The following is an 18,114-nucleotide window of genomic DNA, read 5'->3' on the forward strand; positions in this document are numbered from 1 at the left end:
CTCCGCCTCATCCGGGTCACGGCCTGCCCACCAGTACCCCCAGTGTTCCCAGTCTGGCCCCCGGCCCCTGGCCTGTCCGCCGGTCTACTGCCCTTGGTGTCCCTTTCCTCTTGCCTGATTTCTTCACTCTAACCTGACGACTGTTTTAGACTCTCCCTCCAGTTCCCATCGGACGCTTCCATACTCCAAGTTTTCCTAGGAATGAGGGAAAATGGAGGCACAGGCACATGTGAAGGACCCCCCACCCCACCCTAAGAAAGCGCACTTGCTCTGTCAGAGCAACAAATTTCATGCCATGTGGACAACCCCTGGGCACTATAGCGAGCTAGTTTGGGCCACTCCCTTGGCATCCTCTCATGCCAGCTGTGGAATAATGCTCCTGTCTGGCACTGCCCCTGCCAGGGGTTCCTGCCTTTCCCAACTGTGGCTTTCAGAAAACAGTAGCATTCGGTAGTGGCCCCCAACAACCAGATGCCAGGAGAGAGAGAGGCTCCTGGGGGAGAGGACCATTAGGGAGAGGGAGGAGGTAGAGAGGCCACCAGGACTCTTCCCGGTGCCCCTGGTTCCAGGAGCTGGGGATGCCTCTAGGGTGATTGGCAGCTCTTTGTTTCAGCCCCCCCTCACCCGCCTGCTGGCCCCCCCCTTCAACTCCCCCTTCCAGTCCCTCCGCCCCCCGCTCCTGTTCTCTCCGCCTAGCCTTTTCCCCTCCCAGCCGCCTGCCTGCCAGGGGTAGTGAGCCGGCTGAGCGGCATGGAGACGCAGGAACTTCGGGGGGCCCTGGCTCTTCTCCTCCTTTGCACTTTCGCATCTGCCAGTCAGGACCTGCAGGGTAAGCCTGTCTCCATCCTCTTAGACCCCTCTCTGTCTCCTCCCCATTTGCCCCCAGGCTAGAAGCAGGGAACATGTGGGCAAGGGGAAAGGGGAAGAGTCCTGAAATCAAGTGGGAGGGAAGAGTTGGTGAAATTACTGCCCTGTGGGAAGGAGTTGACACTAGAGGGTGGTGGGTGAGTGGGAACTGGCCAGGGTCAGCATGAGGCCAGGGCAGAGGACTCAGGAGCTGGATGCTAGGGCTGCCTGGCTGTGTTGGTGTCTTAGCATCCACAGGCACCCTGGGGTCTGGGAGAGCAGCTCGGAGGTGGGCTTCTTCAACTCCTGGGCTCCTGGCTGCCCAAGGACAGGGCTGGGGTGGGGACGGAGAGGTCTGGACTCTCCTGGAGGTCTGGTGGTAGGATGGGCCTGTGGGTGTGGGAGAGGTAGTTGGAGGAGATGACACAGGCACAGATTCTTTACAGGCTGGAAGGGAAACCACAGATTGGCCAGGACACAGGAGGCAGAGGAGCTGGGTCCCACATTCCCGTGGGAGAGAGCCAGACAGTGGGAGGGTCAGAGCCTTCAGTAGGCAGCTGTTCCCATCCAGAGCGAGTGTGCTGAGCCCCCAGGATGGGAGGAGGGGCACTAGGGTGTGGAATGAGCCAAACTCAGCAGTGTAAAGAGAAACTGCCTTCCCATTTCTGCGCTGTGGGCACCAGGTGCTACCCCTGCCTGGGATCAGCACAGTGACTCCTTTGCGCCACCTGGTGGGAGCATCTCAAGTTTGTGGGATGCTGTTTCTGTATTCCCAAGCGAGCCTCAGGCCTGCCGGTTCCCACAGATTGGCAATAGGCAATATTGAGGGAAAGGAAGGCACAATGCCTTGTCCTCTAACAGCACAAGGGTTGAATTTTGAAAAGGTGACTAATACTGTCTGGGGAGGGTTGGGGGGTGAAGGATGCCCCACCCTTGAGGGCTCAGGGAAGAGAGCAGACCTTAGCATTTGACCTCTTTCTCTGACCTTGATCATCCTGGCCAGTGATTGACCTGCTGACTGTGGGCGAGTCCCGGCAGATGGTAGCTGTGGCAGAGAAGATCCGGACAGCCCTGCTCACCGCTGGGGACATCTACCTCTTGTCCACCTTCCGCCTGCCCCCCAAGCAGGGTGGTGTCCTGTTTGGCCTCTACTCTCGCCAAGACAACACACGATGGCTGGAGGCCTCTGTTGTAGGCAAGATCAACAAAGGTGACTGGTGGGCATCTCCTTTCCTGCAGCAGTGACCCCCTTGAGCACTCCCTCTTCCCCACTCCCAGATCCCTCTTAAGGACCATGGACCCACCAGGCTGTGCCCAGGCACCAGGGGCACCTGCTATGGGGTGCTTAGGAGGTGTCTCAGGAGGCCAGGCCCCAAACAATAGCATAATGCCTGGTATTTGTAGGGACCAGGTGTTGTACTTGGGGATGCCTGGGGGGAGGAGAGGCATGTCTCTGTGCCCCAGCAGTGGTATAGAGAGGTCCCCAGACTCCTGGGACAGTTCAGTGGGTACAGAACCAGCTGCCACCCTAGGAGGGGATAGAGTGATCTGATGCCACTGAAGACTCAGAAGTCCTAGTTTCTAAACCAATTTGAAAAACATTTATTGTGTACCTATTATGTGCAAGATGTTGAAAGATACATAGTTGAATAAGGGATGATAGCTTCAGAGATGTGGTACACAGCAGAGTTGATCCAAGCCTCAACTGGGAGACAGGGGTGGGGGACAGCGCCCATACTGACCTCCCCTCCTGGGCAGTGCTGGTGCGGTACCAGCGGGAGGATGGCAAAGTCCATGCAGTGAACCTACAGCAAGCAGGCCTGGCCGACGGGCGCACACACACGGCTCTCCTGCGACTCCGAGGCCCGTCCCGCCCCAGCCCTGCCCTGCAGCTCTATGTGGACTGCAAACTGGGTGACCAGCATGCTGGCCTTCCGGCACTGGCCCCCATTCCTCCAGCGGAGGTTGATGGGCTGGAGATTAGGACTGGACAGAAGGCTTATTTGAGGATGCAGGTGAGCAGGAAGGGAGGACCCTCTGAGTTGCTGTGAAAACAATTTGCACCAGTGGGAGGAGGAGTTGGTAGGTCCTCCCACCCTTCTCTGCTCCTGTCCCCCCAGGGCTTCGTGGAATCTATGAAAATGATTCTGGGTGGGTCCATGGCCCGGGTTGGAGCCCTGAGTGAGTGTCCGTTCCAGGGGGATGAATCCATCCACAGTGCAGGTAACACAGTGACTTCTGTTAGCTGACATCCTGGACCCCAGGTCCTGTGATAATTGGTGACTCTCATCCTCTTGACCTCCCTCCCCCTAACACTCATTCCTTTGGCTCACCTATTCCTGGGGCCTCTGACCCTGTTAACCCAAATCTCCTTCACCTCTGATTCTATAATCTCCAAATAATACAGCCATCCCAGGAGGTGGGTCAAAAAAATTTCCCTGTTCAGGGGCCAGCCCCATGGCCTAGTCAAGTTTGGTGTGCTCTGCTTTGGCGGCCGGGGTTCACAGGTTCAGATCCCGGGCATGGACCTACACTACTTGTCAGCCATGCTGTGGTGGCAACCCATGTATAAAATGGAGGAAGATTGCCATAGATGTTAGCTCAGGGTGAATCTTCCACAGCAAAAAAATAAAAAAAAATTTTTTTAAATTTCCCTGTTCAGGTCATCCCGCCTACCAGGGTGGCCAGAAAAATAAAATGATCCAAGGGAAGAATATAACTCTGAAGAACTCTGAGTGGGGGTGAGGAAGTTAACTACTTGGTCTTGGTTGCCTGGGATAAGGGTCTTGGGTCTTTTTTAGCTCCCTTTGGCAGCTATCACTTAGCAGCAGTTTCTCTGAGCATTGCCCATCTGCCTGGTCTCTGACAGGGATGTTTGGACGCTCTTACCTAAATAAAACAGCCACTTCTCCTAGATATTTCAGAGAAAGGGCTCTTGCAGTAGAAGCTTAGGAGGGTGGAAATGGAATGTTCTGGGGCCCTGGCCCTGCTTTGGGTTGCCTCTCACTTGGATCCCTTCTGCCACTAGCATGCCTGGGGAGCAGGAGGATTTGGGTTTTGACTGTCTGTGAGGCGACTTCCTTACAAGGTCCCTCACCTAGTGGAAAGAGCTGGTGCTGCTTGCCTGTCACCTCTGCCCCCCTACTATCCAACACTCCATCTTTATTCAAGGCTCCAGCCCTTTGTCCCACCCCTCTTTTTCTTCCTCCTCTTCACCAGCCAGGCCCCTCTTCACATCTCCACTCTCTGTGTTTTCTTCTTCTTTCTAGTGACCAATGCACTCCATTCCATCCTCGGTGAGTAGGCTGCGATGAGGTGGAAGGGGCAGGAGAGTGGAGAGGGGACCAGGCTTTGGCAGCTGCCTGAAACTGTGTCCTCTTCAGCTGGGAATGGGGTGGGGTTTAAAGGGGGGGGGGGGGGAGTAGTGGCAGGAGCTGGCTCACTACCCAGAGAGGGACGAGGGCTGATGCCCCAGTTCTGAGCCCTTCTGCACCCTGGGCCCTGACAGGAGAGCAGACCAAGGCGCTGGTCACCCAACTTACCCTCTTCAACCAGATCCTGGTGGAGCTGCGGGATGATATCCGAGACCAGGTTTGAGTGGGCCAGCAAAGGGTGGCACTGATTCTGGGGTGGAGTGGCAGATGCCAAGAGCTGACTCCTCCCCATCCTTCTGTCTGCCAGGTGAAGGAAATGTCCTTGATCCGAAACACCATCATGGAGTGTCAGGTGTGCGGTGAGTGGGCGAGTAAGGGAGGGCTCCAGGTGGCATTACTGTGCTCCCCACCCCATGGCTTCGGCCTCCACTTCTGGTGATTTGAATGGTGACTTCTGGGTGGCTCTGATTGTACTCGTCCCCCAGGCTTCCACGAGCAGCGCTCCCACTGCAGCCCCAACCCCTGCTTCCGCGGCGTGGACTGCATGGAAGTGTATGAGTACCCCGGCTACCGCTGTGGGCCCTGTCCCCCTGGCCTGCAGGGCAACGGCACCCACTGCACTGACATCAATGAGGTGGGGGAGGGCAGAATCTGGAAGGGCACAGAAAGCTACGGGGAGGGAGTTAGGAGGCCCAAGGTGGGGTGAATGTTGGTCAGAAGCAGAGGAACCTGGGGTTTAGGAGAGGTTGGAGACCATAAAAGAAGTGTGAGAAGGAAGGGACAGAGGCCTGGGGTGAAGACTGAAGGGCCACACAGGGAAACAGCTGGGGGAGTGACAGGAGCAGTTTGAGATAGCTAGCCAGGAGGGAACCTGGACGGAGGCTGGGGTGGGGATCAGAGCACAACGAGGTTGGTGGGGGAGGGCCACAAACAAGGGAGACCGGGAGCAGTGACCCTAAGATCACAGGCAGAGGCCTGACCTCTTCCTTCTCGTCTGGTCTCCAGTGTGCTCATGCTGACCCTTGTTTTCCGGGCTCCAGCTGCATCAACACCATGCCTGGCTTCCACTGCGAGGCCTGTCCTCGAGGCTACAAAGGCACCCGGGTGTCTGGTGTGGGCATTGACTACGCCCGGGCCAGCAAACAGGTCAGGTTGGGTAGAGGGTGTGGACAAGAGATCTTGGCCTGTAGGGGCTGGGGGCTTCTGGGTTGGACCTGGGGTCTTTGTGATATATGGGATGAGGCTACTGGCTCATCTGCTGGCTTTGCATTGGTTTGGGTCTGGGCTTCATGTCAATGTTCACAGATAAGGCCACACCAGTGCCCTCTCCTGTATCTGAGGAGACCCACCATAGGTCTGGTTCTACCCAAAGTCTGCCCCTTCAGGTCTGCAATGATGTTGATGAATGCAATGATGGTAACAATGGTGGCTGTGACCCAAACTCCATCTGCACCAATACCGTGGTGAGCTGAGTACTGAGTGTGTCTGGGGAGGTGGGAACGTGAAACCCCCTCCTCAAATTCCCTGCTCCCCCTCGCCCTTTCCTAGGGCACGGCACATAGTAGGTGCTCCACACAGACCTGATTTGGAGTTCTGGTTCTGTCTCTTTCTAGCTGTGACTGTTAGCGAGTTATTTAGCTTTTCTGAGCCTCAGCATCCTCACTTGAAAAATAGGGCCATTGTCTACCTTGAAAGGTTGTCAGGAGAACCTAAAGGAGATAACTGATAGACCTGGCATAGAGCTGTGAGTGCCCATCTTACACACCTCGAGGGGGACAGTGCTGGTCCTGGGGACCTGGCGGGCTGACCCTCCTTCCTCAGACACTGCTTCCCTACTCCTAGGGCTCTTTCAAGTGTGGTCCCTGTCGCCTGGGCTTCGTGGGCAACCAGAGCCAGGGCTGCCTTCCAGCCCGGACATGCCGCAGCCCAGCCCACAGCCCCTGCCATGTCCACGCACACTGTCTCTTTGAACGCAATGGTGCAGTGTCCTGCTCGGTGAGCTAGGCCTGGGGCTTGGAAGGAAAAGGGAGAATCTGGGCTAGTGCAGAGCTAGTGAACATGTTTATGGGCTGGAATGGGGGCCTTCACGGGAGAGGGAGGTGGGCCTGGGCCCAGGAATTGGCTGGTGAGAATAGAGCCTGAAGCAGGGAAAAGGGTGTGTGTGAGGAGCCAGTCCAGACCACTAACTCCCACGCTTTGTGTTGCCCCAGTGTAATGTGGGCTGGGCCGGGAATGGGAACGTGTGTGGGCCTGACACGGACATTGATGGCTACCCAGACCAGGCGCTGCCCTGCATGGACAACAACAAACACTGCAAACAGGTACAGGGGGCAGGTGCTCGAGTGAACAGGGTAGGGCGCCCCAGGCTGGGGCAGGCCAAAATTCATCCATCCTCCTCTTCCCCATGACCTTTAGGACAACTGCCTTTTGACACCCAACTCTGGGCAGGAAGATGCTGATAATGATGGTGTGGGGGACCAGTGTGATGATGATGCTGATGGGGATGGGATCAAGAATGTTGAGGTAGCTTCCAGACATCCTGCCCCTTCTAGCTCCTCTGTTCTCCTCCACATCTCTGTTGCCTTTTCATATAACCCTGCCACTCTTGGCCCTGGGCAGCTCTCCCAGAAGAGCCCAAGTGCTCCAAAATTAGAAAGACATAAGCCTGGTGCCCAGGATGAGGTGGACTACCTGGAGGTTGGATGGGTGGGACTGCACTAAGCACATGGACCATCACAGGGGAAGTGATTGTAGACAAGGGTACAGGGACAAGGTGGGTGCTAGGTGGCCAGTGGTTCGAGGGAGGCCTGACTCTTTCCCTCCCACCCCAGGACAACTGCCGGCTGTTCCCCAACAAGGACCAGCAAAACTCAGATACAGATTCATTTGGTGACGCCTGTGACAACTGCCCCAATGTTCCCAACAACGACCAGAAGGACACAGATGGCAATGGGGAAGGAGATGCCTGTGACAACGACGTGGATGGGGATGGTGCAGGCCTGGGGTTGAGGGGGTGGCTGGGAGACCTGTCAGAACTTGGATACAGGCGGGAATGAAGCAGGGAGACTAGGAAGTCTGAGAATTGGGGTGGGGGGGCAGGGCGGTGCTTAGGGAAGTCAGCCTAGGTGAGAGATTACTGCGGCAGGTGTCGGTGGGAACGTGAGGTAATGTGTAAAGTTAGGCAGGGAGTGGGTAAGAGGGTGAGACAAGTACAGGCAGATTTCCTGACCAGCTGTCCTCTGGATGGGAGACAAAGATTGGGGCTTTCACCAACCTAGAAGAGGGAGTGTGACAGGTTCTAGTGACAACCTTGTGCTACCCCCATGTCTTCTAGGCATCCCCAATGGATTGGACAATTGCCCTAAAGTCCCCAATCCCCTACAGACAGACAGGGATGAGGATGGGGTGGGAGATGCCTGCGACAGCTGCCCTGAAATGAGCAATCCTACCCAGGTACAGGGGAATGGAGAGGGCAGGGAAGGGGTGGGGGCCTAGGGGATGAAGCCCCGGCCTTTTGGACGGGAAGTGGTCAGGTCACCCTCTTCAGAATTATCAAGAGGAGATGGTGAGAACAGGCCCCTCTTTCTCAGACAGATGCAGACAGCGACCTGGTGGGGGATGTCTGTGACACCAATGAAGACAGGTAGGGTCTTGGCCAAGAGATGGAAGGTCTTACAGGGGATCCTTTACTTTCCTCTAGCATATTCTCAATTCCCTCTATGATTTAGCCTTAAATCTCCACTACTATTGAACAGGAAGTCATTCCCATAGTCTACCCTACTTTCTTATTGCTGGACCTTCACCTCATCTGGCTGACTGTAAGGGGTCTGGTTGAATGGAGGGCATACCCCAGAAAGACTCCTAAGCAGAAGAGGGGGGAAGGATGTGGTACCTTTAGAGTGTTTATTTGGTGCCTGTTCTTCTGGACAGCGATGGGGATGGACATCAGGACACAAAGGACAACTGCCCACAGCTGCCCAACAGCTCCCAGCTGGACTCAGACAATGACGGACTTGGAGATGAGTGTGATGTGGACGATGACAATGATGGTGTCCCAGATTATGTGCCTCCTGGTCCTGATAACTGTCGCCTGGTACCAAATCCAAATCAGAAGGACTCAGATGGTAAGCCTGGGGTCCCACAGAGGATTGGACTGGTGTGGGCTTTGCTTAGGGAAGGGTAACAGGCCTTGCTGGGGAGTGAGGAAAGGCAGAATGGGGAGAGAGGTCAGGAATGCAAGGCCCAAGAGATGGTAGTGCTGGCTAATGCCAGTGGCCAGGGCCTTTCTGAGTGCCTAGCCTTACTCTGCCCAGGCAATGGCGTTGGTGATGTGTGTGAGGATGACTTTGACAATGATGCAGTCGTTGACCCCCTGGATGTGTGCCCTGAAAGTGCAGAGGTAACCCTCACAGATTTTCGGGCCTATCAGACCGTCGTCCTGGATCCTGAGGGTGATGCTCAGATTGACCCAAACTGGGTCGTGCTCAACCAGGTACTGGGGCAGTGGGCTGGGCGGGTGCTGTCAGACCAGACTCCCAGGTGGGGCCTTGGTGGGGTAGCGCACCTGGATCAGGGCTTTCTTCTTTGTTGCACACCACCAGGGCATGGAAATCGTTCAAACCATGAATAGTGATCCCGGCCTGGCAGTTGGTATGTAAGGGACACCCAGTTCAGTAATTTCAGTAATTTCTAAACAAAGGAATCCTACCAGGGGAGTAGGTGGGGGGCAAACTGGCCACACATATAGCAGGCATCCCTTCCCACCCCCACCTCACAATGGGCCACCAGTAGCTTTGCTGCCCCTGACCTTGATCCCACCCACCCCTAGGATATACAGCCTTCAATGGCGTGGACTTTGAAGGCACCTTCCATGTGAACACAGTGACTGATGATGACTATGCAGGCTTTCTCTTCAGCTATCAGGACAGCGGCCGCTTCTACGTGGTCATGTGGAAACAAACGGAACAGACCTACTGGCAGGCCACACCTTTCCGGGCTGTGGCCCAGCCCGGGCTGCAGCTCAAGGTCTCGCAGCTGCCCAGATTCCCCAATCCTGGGCCCTTTCCCAAAGTCTCCCCCGGCAACCCCACGGCCTCCCCCGCTGCCTGAGTGGGAACCCTCTTACCCAGACTTCTGGCCTGGAGGTTGGCTCCCTGGGGTTCCAGAACATTCTCCTGACCACCTAGACTTCCTTTTCCACCTGCACTTATCAACCTGTTGTCTCCCCTCACTTGGGTCCTGTGGTTGACCGGCTGTCTTTGCCACTGTCCCCCAGGCAGTGACATCAGTGTCTGGCCCAGGTGAGCACCTCCGGAATGCTCTGTGGCATACTGGCCACACCCCTGATCAGGTACGACTGCTGTGGACTGACCCACGAAATGTGGGCTGGCGTGACAAGACCTCCTACCGCTGGCAGCTGCTGCACCGGCCTCAAGTTGGCTACATTCGGTGAGGGGAGGGGCTGAGCCCTCCTGAGGGACCCCAGGCTCAGCCTGTCCTTTGCTTTTAGCTGGGATTCACCAGTGACCTCCCCTCTACTCAGTGCCTTGGTGCCATGGGCCCGGACTGGGACTTCTCTCCATCTCCCCTCTCACCACAGACCTGCTGCCTCAGCCCTGCTTTCCTCCTAACATCAGGCAGCCTGGGCTCTGGTGCTGGTGCTGCCGAGGACCTATAGGCAGTGTTGGGCAAGTCCTTCCTTTTCTGTGCTCTGTTTTCCCCTCTGTCAAATGAGGGCACCTCTGGGAACCTCCAAACCCCAGGCCAGTCTGTGGAAAGGCACATCACATCCAGCCCCTTCATGGGGACAGCTCAGAACTTGCCTCATCAAAGTGTCTGACCTGGAAGGGATCATCATTTACAGAAGAGCAAACTGAGCCCCAGACTTCACGCCTCTTAGTCGCAGAGCTGAGGCCTCTCAGTTCAGCACTTTATCCAAACTCCACATTTCCTACTTGGTAGGGATGACAGGGAAGGGAGGGGAAATGGCCAAGAGCCGAGTCCAGGGACTTGGGTTGGTTCCCCTTTAAGGTGCCTGGGGCTGCGGGGGCGCCAGGGCAGGGGATAAGGGGGGGTGGACTAGAGCCTGGGAAGCGGGTGACTTCACCCCCCAGTCCATTGTGCTCATCGTCATGGCAACCCAATCCTCGCTTGGAATGTGGCTGGTGCTTTGAGATGCAAAGGGGGATGGACAAAGAGCCAGGGGCCCCAGGCCTGAGAAAAGCACCCCCTTCCCTCCCCTTTCCTTCCTCCCTTTTCCCCCCTCCCTTCTCTCTCAGGCCTGGTGTGCTCAAGGGGGGTTGGGGTTGAACAGGGGCCAGGCATGGTGGCACAGTGCCCACTGACACCCTAGCACCAATGGACACCCCTATCCTGGACAGGGTGAAGCTCTATGAGGGTCCCCAGCTAGTGGCGGATTCTGGGGTGATCATTGACACATCCATGCGAGGGGGGCGTCTTGGTGTATTCTGCTTCTCCCAAGAAAACATCATTTGGTCCAATCTCCAGTATCGATGCAATGGTGAGGCTCTAGACTGAGATCAGCCTGACCTCTCATGCCCTCTTGGGAGAGCCACATCTTCGGACCTTAATCATTTCTCCTTCCTCAGACACAGTGCCCGAGGATTTTGAGCCATTCCGGAGGCAGCTGCTCCAGGGAAGAGTGTGAAGATGTGGCCACCGGACTCAGAATCCTGATTTTAGACCCTTTGGCCTTGGGGTCCATTCTGGAGACCCTGGGGTCTAATATACAGCCCCTCAGCCAAACACAGACCCTCCTCTGGCACCCACCAGGAGTTCAGCTCCAGAGGGGTGGTGACCCCACTGTTCAGGAGATGGGAAGTTTTCAAGGGGTATTTCTCAGGCACTAACCCCACGAAAGATAACAGCACATTGCCATAAAGTTCCAGTTGTTTTCTAAGCCAGTGCAATTGCTTATTTTAGGGGTAATCCGGGATAGAGTGGGAGCAGGAAGGAACCTGAGGCGGGTAAGGGAGAGGACTGGTAGGATGGTAGTTAGAGATCTACAGAAAGTTTGGCTGGGTTTGGGACATGATGAGGAAGGTGCTGGATGGGGGTTAGGTGAAGGCTAGGGGTTAGGTGAGGGATGAGGTACTGGTCGGAGGATGACTAAAGTCCTCCCAGTCCCTCTTACTCACGGTGGCAGCGGCGACACTCCAGTCTATCTTAGATCAGCCGGGATCGAGAGCCAGGAGGGCTGGGACTGCCCCGCTCGGGGTGAGGGGGAGGCCGGGGGGCCGAAGGGGCCGGAGGCCGGGACGAGTGCAATATTGGCGGGGGAAAGAACAACACTGCACCGCGTCCCGTCCCTCCCGCCCGCCCGGGGCCCGGGATCCCGCTCCCCACTGCTTGAAGCCGGACCAACCCAAGAACCCGGGGCTCGCTGGGGAGTTGGGTTCACCTAGGAGGCCAGAGAGACTTGGCGTCCGGAAGAGGGTGAAGGGGATGGTAAGGGGAAGGGAGGGAGGCAGGGAGAAAGGGAGACCGCGGGATCCCGGAAGGTCGCTATCCGACGCCGGGGCGTTGAGCGCGCTTGCTCTTTAAATACTCAGACTGCGCGGCGCGGAGCTGTCGCCATGGTGACGCGTGTCCCAGCAACCGAAATGAATGGCTGTTGCCTGGTAACGCCGGGCTGAAGTTGTGGGGCCGCCCACCTAGATACTCGCGCTTTCACTAGCTGCAGGTGGGGGGCGTCCCCGCCTTCCGGCCCGCGCGCCGGGACAAGCGACGTCAACGGCCCCCGCCCCGCCCCGCGCCCGCCCCTCGCTGGCCGCCGCACAAAGCCGCGCTAACCTGGTGGAGCTGCGTGAGCGGGGGAGCAGGGCTGCCTCCCTCCCTGACCCGGCTCCCCTCCAATCCCGTCGCACTGAAGTGTTTTTAGCGTTCCTTCTTCATTCTTTATTCATCGGGGCTGAGAATTGTTTTCCTAATGCGGATGTAACTGCTTCCGTCGGCCTAGACTTCAACCCAGGACCTCCGGATGGGGTCCGATACCCTATGCTCCATGTGCCGCTCTAGCCCCAAATATTTCCCTGCTCCCACATATTTCTGCCCTTCAAAATACCTTTCGGTCCCCCCAAATTACTCACCCTCACATACAGTTTTACCCCCTCCCAACCATGTGCCTACCTGCCCCAAATACCGCTCTGCTCCCCAAAGGATAATCCTGTGCCCCCAAATACCATTCTGTCGCCGGGCCTACTCTCTGCCTTGTGAAAAACGTAACTAACGTGCCCCATTATCCCTCCCACATTCCAATGTCCTCTCCCACATACCTCGGTGCCCCTTCCACGTACCTCAGGACCCCACCCACTTAGCGCCATTTCCTCCAGACACCACCCCACTCGCTTGAGAGTCCCCTCTTAAAGCTCCCAGCCTCTCCATCCGTGGTACAGTGCGTTGCTCCCCTTCTCTGTCCAAGCCACTGGCTCTTCTTGCCTGCGTCCTGCCCTCCCCAGCCTCGATCTGCTCCCTCGTTGGCAGCGCCGCCCAACCCCCTCTCCCCCAAGCGAGGCAGCCCCTCAGCCGCTCGGGCAGGCCCTGTGAGGCTCCGGGTGACCGCTAGAGGGCGGGACAGCCCGCCAGCTACGCCGGCTGGCCGCCGCTACAAGGTGGAGGAAAGACCCTAGGGTTGGGCGGAGCCCAGGTTTCGTCCTTGTTTAAGCGGAAATTTCTTCCCTTGTCCCCTTCTCGGGAGAAGGCCAAGGGAGTCCAGCAGGGGCGGGGACTGTGGGTTTCAGGGTAGAACTGCGGGTGGAACGGGACAGGGAGCGGCTAGAAGGGTGGGGCTATTCCGGGAAGTGGTGGGGGGAGGGGGTCCAAAACTAGCATCTAGACCACTCATTCGCAAGCCTTCCCATTTCTTCTCAGCTTCCCAGGGTGCGGCTCCAAGGGACCTAGTGAGAATGGGGAGGTGGAGTGGGGGACCTGAGGCTGAACTTCCCGGCCTTAACCTAGCCCACTTCTCTGTTCCTTTACTCACCTTGGCTGTTGCCCTGAGGCTAAAACTAGAGTCATGGGGAGCCAGGTCCCAGACTGCCCCCCCCCCCCAGCCTCACCCCTCCCCCACACAGCCTTCTGGAGCCAGGAAGTGGTTGGTGAAAGGGGGAGGCCAACTGGAGAACAAACAGGTTGTCAGGGGGTTGAGTGATTGGAGCCCATGTACCCTACCTGAGGGGCCAGGAGTGGTTGGGGAGGAGGAGGAAGAGGTAAGAAAAGGTAAGGAAAGGGGGAGGGGGTGGGGTTTTGTCACCTGTCACCTGCTCTGGCTGAGCCTAGGGCGGGCAGGCGGGGGACCGGTATAAAGCAGCAGGCGCCTGTGCCTGCTCCACCTCACACGCAGTGCCTGCCTGAGTCTGTCCTGCCCCCTCCCCACCCAGTTCACCACCACCATGACACTGGGCATCCAGGCCCCTTTCTTCCTCCTGCTGCTGCTGTTCTTAGTGCTTACAGGTGAGGGGCACAAGGTGGGGAGGGGGCTGCCCTTCTCAAGTCATCTTCCCAGCCTTTCTGGGGGTTTTGTTTCCTGGCAGATGGCACCCCAAGAGGCAGACGTTGCAGACAGGGATGGCTCAGTCTGTGCCAGAATAAAGGAGAGAGGCTAAAGACAGGCTGAGAGGAGATGCCCCCCCACCCCCAGGAGAGCGGGTGCCGGGGGTGTTTGTGTGTGTGTGTGTGTGTGGATGTCCTGAAGAGAAGTCGGAGCGGTGGCGGTGGCAGGGGAGTTAGGAGAGGTGAAGCTTTAGGAATAGAGAAATAGACAAGCCAGGAGCAGAGGGGTGTGGGAAGAGAGAGGGAGGCTGCCAGTGGGGAAGGAGGAGGAAGGCTGACCCAGGGGTCCGCTCCACAAATCCTCCTGGCATTACTTCTCCAGATGTCAGAAGATGTATTTTCTCCTTGTTCTGATTTGTCCCTCCACCCAACCTTGTAACCTCAACTTCTTACAGCTGCCCATACAGCCTCCCAGGTCAACCCGACCCTAGCCACCGGCTCAGCCTCAACCCGGACTACGACTTCAGCAGACCATGGCACTTTATCCCTGACCACCAGCCCTGGCTCTAGTTCAGGTGCCACTCCAGCACACCATGACACGTCATCCCTGACCACCAGTCCTGCTCCAGGCTCGACTACCACTCCAGTCCGCCATGTCAGCTCGGCCCAGATCACCAGCCCTGGCTCAAGCTCAGCCGCCACTCCAGCACACCATGGCACCTCATCCTTGGGCACCAGCCCTGCTTCAGGCTTGATTACCACTCCAGTCCACCATGTCACCTCAGCCCCAGCCACGAATGGCACGTCATCCCTGACCACCAGCCCTGCCTCAAGTTTAGCTGCCACTCCAGCACACCATGGTACCTCATCCCTGGCCACCAGCCCTGCTCCAGGCTCGACCACCACTCCAGTCTACCATGTCACCTCAGCCCCAGCCACAAATGGCACGTCATCCCTGACCACCAGCCCTGCCTCAAGCTCAGCCGCCACTCCAGCACACCATGGTACCTCATCCCTGGCCACCAGCCCTGCTCCAGGCTCGACCACCACTCCAGTCCACCATGTCACCTCGGCCCCAGCCACGAATGGCACTTCATCCCTGACCAACAGCCCTGCCTCAAGCTCAGCCGCCACTCCAGCACACCATGGCACCTCATCCCTGACCACCAGTACTGCCCCAGGCTCAACCACCATTCTAGTCCGCAATGTCACCTCAGCCCCAGCCACCAGCCCTGCCTCAAGCTTGGCCACTACTCCAGCACACCATGGCACCTCATCCTTGACCACCAGCCCTGCTCCAGGCTCGACCACTACTGCAGTCCACAATGTCACCTCAGCCCTGGCCCCCAATGGCACATCATCCCTGATCACCAGCCCTGCTCCAGGCTCGACCACCACTGCAGTCCACAATGTCACCTCAGCCCTGGCCCCCAATGGCACATCATCCCTGATCACCAGCCCTGCTCCAGGCTCGACCACTACTGCAGTCCACAATGTCACCTCAGCCCTGGCCCCCAATGGCACATCATCCCTGATCACCAGCCCTGCTCCAGGCTCGACCACTACTGCAGTCCACAATGTCACCTCAGCCCTGGCCCCCAATGGCACATCATCCCTGATCACCAGCCCTGCTCCAGGCTCGACCACTACTGCAGTCCACAATGTCACCTCAGCCCTGGCCCCCAATGGCACATCATCCCTGATCACCAGCCCTGCCCCAGGCTCTGCCACCACTCCTGTCCACCATGTCACCTCAGCCCCAGCCACCAGCCCTGCCTCAAGTTCAGCTGCCACTCCAACACACAAGAGCACCTCTACCAAGGCTACCACAACTACAGTCAGCAAGGGCACTCCATCCTCAGTTCCCAGCCACCACTCTGATACTCCCACCACCTCTGCCAGCCATAGTACCAGGACTGCTGCCAGTAGCACTAACCATAGCATAGTATCTCCCACCTCCTCCAATCCTTTTCCTGTTAGGGCCTCCTTCTTCTTCCTGTCCTTTTACATTTCGAACCTCCAGTTTAACTCTTCCCTGGAAGATCCCAGCACCAACTACTACCAGGAGCTGCAGAGAAACATTTCTCAATTGGTAAGTACCTGCCCTTTCCTCCACCAAGCACCCTGAAGCGGCCTTCAGAGCTGCTCGAACCCCTTGCATCAAGCCTTTCCCTCTCACCCCAGCTTTCGGAAATTTATAAACAAGAGGATTTTCTGAGCCTCTCTGCTATGAAGTTCAGGTACAGTTCTGGGTGTGGACTCTGTGTAGGGTGGGTGGATGTTGTCGTGACTGTGGGGAGGGACTGGTGCATTCATGGTTGGGGGGAAGTGCTGACCCAGAAGCTGGGACCCGTGGCTGAACTGCCCATTTCCCTGTGACCAGCCCAGGATCCGTGGTGGTAGAATCAACTTTGGCCTTCCAAGAGGGTACCATTGATGCCCAGGAAGTGAAGACACTGTTTGATAAGGGTGCAACAGAAGCAGCCAGATATAACCTGGACATCTCAAGAGTTAGTGGTGAGCCCACTTCCCCAGCTGTGGGCCAGCACCATGCTGCCAGGGCCCCTCTGTCTCCAGCATCTGGATTCCTGCACTTCCCTTTGATGCTAGTAGGAGGAGGGTCCCTCCTTTGGGAGACTGCCCTGACCACTGCTTTTCCTTTTAGTGAATGATGTGCCATTTCCTTCCTCTACCCAGTCTGGGTCTGGGGTACCTGGCTGGGGCATCGCCCTGCTGGTGCTGGTCTGTGTTCTGGTCGCGTTGGCCATCATCTATCTCGTTGCCCTGGTAAGTGCTCAGTCTCTAGCCTTGCCCAGAGTTCCCCTGCTAGAAGGAACTCCATGGCCCCGCATAACCTCCTCTCTCCCCAGGCTGTGTGTCAGTGCCGCCGAAAGAACTATGGGCAGCTGGACATCTTTCCAACCCGTGATGCCTACCATCCTATGAGCGAGTACCCCACCTACCACACCCATGGGCGCTATGTGCCCCCTGGCAGTACCAGACGTAGCCCCTATGAGGAGGTGAGGATGGCCCCCATGGGCTGAGGGAGGCAGAAGCTTTGACTGGGCAGGGGTTCCGAAAGGGTGCTTGGAAAGCCCGGAGAACTTAGAAGAGGTGAGAGGCAGCATGAAGTAAGCGGTGGAGGGCCTGGCAAGGATGGGGGTGGAGGTCAGAGGAGTTCTCGGGGAAAGAGCTGGGGAGGAGACCACGGAAGAAAGAGGACCTCAAGAGGGAGTGTCCAGACTCCTAGCATTTCGAAAACAGCAGTCCCTGCTCAGCTGAACTGGTGCCACAGCCGCTCACTGGGATGCCCAGAGGCAAAATGGGTGGGGCACTGTGCCCAGGGGAGCCCTCACGCAGGACTCACAGGGAATGAGCACCTGTGCTCCCACTGGAGTTCTAAGAATGGAGGGTAGATTGTGAAAGGCTGGCAGGAGGGAGGTCTCTGAGGTGGAGGAAGAAGTCTCACCAAGCCAGGTGAGTCTGGGTGCCCGTGAAGTTCTTGGGAGTCTGGAGGAAGCAAGGACCCCTCCTCCCTCTTTCCTCTCCTGGCCTTTCTCTCCAGGACCTAGTAAATAATTACTTGGGCCACCCAGGGCTGGAACGCCACTCCAGGTGGGGGAGGGAGGAGTTTCCTTTAACTGACCCTGTTTTTCCTTCGCCTGGGGACTTCCTTCTCCCAGTTTTACACAGATATACATACACCTCCTTGGGCTAGGGGAGCAGATAATGGAGGAGGGAAAGGGCAGGAGGAGAGGGCAAGGGGGCTGATTAGAGCCAAGAGGAGGGGTGAAGGGGAGCTGAGGGAGGAGGAGCGGCCCTGGGCCCTGTTTACAGTCACCTGGCTGCTGTTGGTGCCCAGCAGGTGCTCTCTCCGAATTAACCCATTGAGAGCTCGCCAGGCTCTTGGACCTTCCAGGGGCCCTGGGGAGGGAGCTCCTCCCAGGAAAGCTTCTGCCCTCACCCTGGATCCCTTTACTTCCCACCTAGGTTTCTTCAGGCAACGGTGGCAGCAGCCTCTCTTACACGAACCCAGCAGCCACTTCTGCTAACTTGTAGGAGCACATTGCCTGCTGAGCGTCTGTCCAGCCAGTGCCAGTTGCCTCGCTCAGGTTCTTCACTGCCAGAACCCCCCCCCGCAACCCCCTCCACCCCCTTCTGGGCTGGTGAACTGGAAATTCAGGTGGGCTGGCACAACTCCCAGGCCCCACCAAATCCCGACTCATCTTAGCCCTGGTGGAGCCCATCTGAGCCCCTGGAGACATGCCTGGAGCAGTGGCTCCCAGGAGGACTGTTTCAGAAAGCCCCGAGATGGGAGTGGGAGCTTGAACGTGGCTAAATAAAACGTGGGCCTCCTCTGCCCTGACCACCAACTTCTGATCCT

General features: G+C 57.4%; 2 protein-coding genes and 1 non-coding gene across 7 annotated transcripts; 2 read left to right on the plus strand and 1 right to left on the minus strand.

Annotated features, from left to right (window-relative positions):
- The first annotated feature begins 50 nt into the window (after positions 1-50).
- THBS3 (thrombospondin 3) lies at positions 51-11,139 on the plus strand. 4 transcript variants are annotated; one of them, XM_023641044.2, is made up of 23 exons: positions 51-829; positions 1,850-2,056; positions 2,605-2,861; positions 2,967-3,069; positions 4,116-4,142; positions 4,355-4,437; positions 4,528-4,579; positions 4,706-4,854; positions 5,226-5,366; positions 5,606-5,683; positions 6,063-6,215; positions 6,431-6,541; positions 6,636-6,743; positions 7,052-7,211; positions 7,555-7,673; positions 7,811-7,863; positions 8,151-8,344; positions 8,534-8,712; positions 8,822-8,870; positions 9,049-9,245; positions 9,496-9,668; positions 10,601-10,740; positions 10,829-11,139. In XM_023641044.2, exons 1-23 carry the CDS (start codon positions 751-753, stop codon positions 10,885-10,887), a joined length of 2,871 nt encoding a protein of 956 aa, XP_023496812.1. In that variant the 5' UTR covers positions 51-750; the 3' UTR covers positions 10,888-11,139. The 4 variants fall into 4 exon arrangements, with proteins under 4 accessions (XP_023496812.1, XP_023496813.1, XP_070123148.1 ...); XM_070267047.1 differs by having other exon boundaries at positions 411-829; positions 4,528-4,572; XM_023641045.2 differs by lacking the exon at positions 10,601-10,740.
- Positions 11,140-11,482: 343 nt separating this feature from the next.
- Positions 11,483-11,557, minus strand: MIR92B (microRNA mir-92b). The gene has a single exon (NR_032848.1). It is a non-coding gene; the product is annotated as a microRNA mir-92b (primary transcript).
- Positions 11,558-13,041: 1,484 nt separating this feature from the next.
- Positions 13,042-18,103, plus strand: MUC1 (mucin 1, cell surface associated). Of its 2 annotated transcripts, none has more exons than XM_023641050.2 (7): positions 13,042-13,691; positions 14,186-15,822; positions 15,915-15,970; positions 16,114-16,247; positions 16,396-16,517; positions 16,601-16,750; positions 17,721-18,103. In XM_023641050.2, the coding sequence occupies exons 1-7, from the start codon at positions 13,631-13,633 to the stop codon at positions 17,787-17,789; spliced, it is 2,229 nt and encodes a 742-aa protein (XP_023496818.2). In that variant the 5' UTR covers positions 13,042-13,630; the 3' UTR covers positions 17,790-18,103. The 2 variants fall into 2 exon arrangements, with proteins under 2 accessions (XP_023496818.2, XP_023496817.2); XM_023641049.2 differs by having other exon boundaries at positions 13,104-13,457.
- Positions 18,104-18,114: the final 11 nt, after the last annotated feature.

Source organism: Equus caballus, chromosome 5 (assembly GCF_041296265.1).
Source record: "Equus caballus isolate H_3958 breed thoroughbred chromosome 5, TB-T2T, whole genome shotgun sequence".
In the NCBI taxonomy this organism is placed as follows: domain Eukaryota; kingdom Metazoa; phylum Chordata; class Mammalia; order Perissodactyla; family Equidae; genus Equus; species Equus caballus.

Bases quoted from the DNA above. Each gene is read 5' to 3' on its own strand.
- MUC1 (XM_023641049.2), top strand. From the start codon at position 13,145: ATGGGGAGGTGGAGTGGGGGACCTGAGGCTGAACTTCCCGGCCTTAAC. The intron at 15,823-15,914 runs GTAAGTACCTGC...CTCTCACCCCAG, and splicing joins AGAGAAACATTTCTCAATTG to CTTTCGGAAATTTATAAACA. The intron at 15,971-16,113 runs GTACAGTTCTGG...CCCTGTGACCAG, and splicing joins CTCTCTGCTATGAAGTTCAG to CCCAGGATCCGTGGTGGTAG.
- THBS3 (XM_023641044.2), top strand. From the start codon at position 751: ATGGAGACGCAGGAACTTCGGGGGGCCCTGGCTCTTCTCCTCCTTTGC. The intron at 2,862-2,966 runs GTGAGCAGGAAG...CTGTCCCCCCAG, and splicing joins AGGCTTATTTGAGGATGCAG to GGCTTCGTGGAATCTATGAA. The intron at 3,070-4,115 runs GTAACACAGTGA...TCTTCTTTCTAG, and splicing joins TGAATCCATCCACAGTGCAG to TGACCAATGCACTCCATTCC.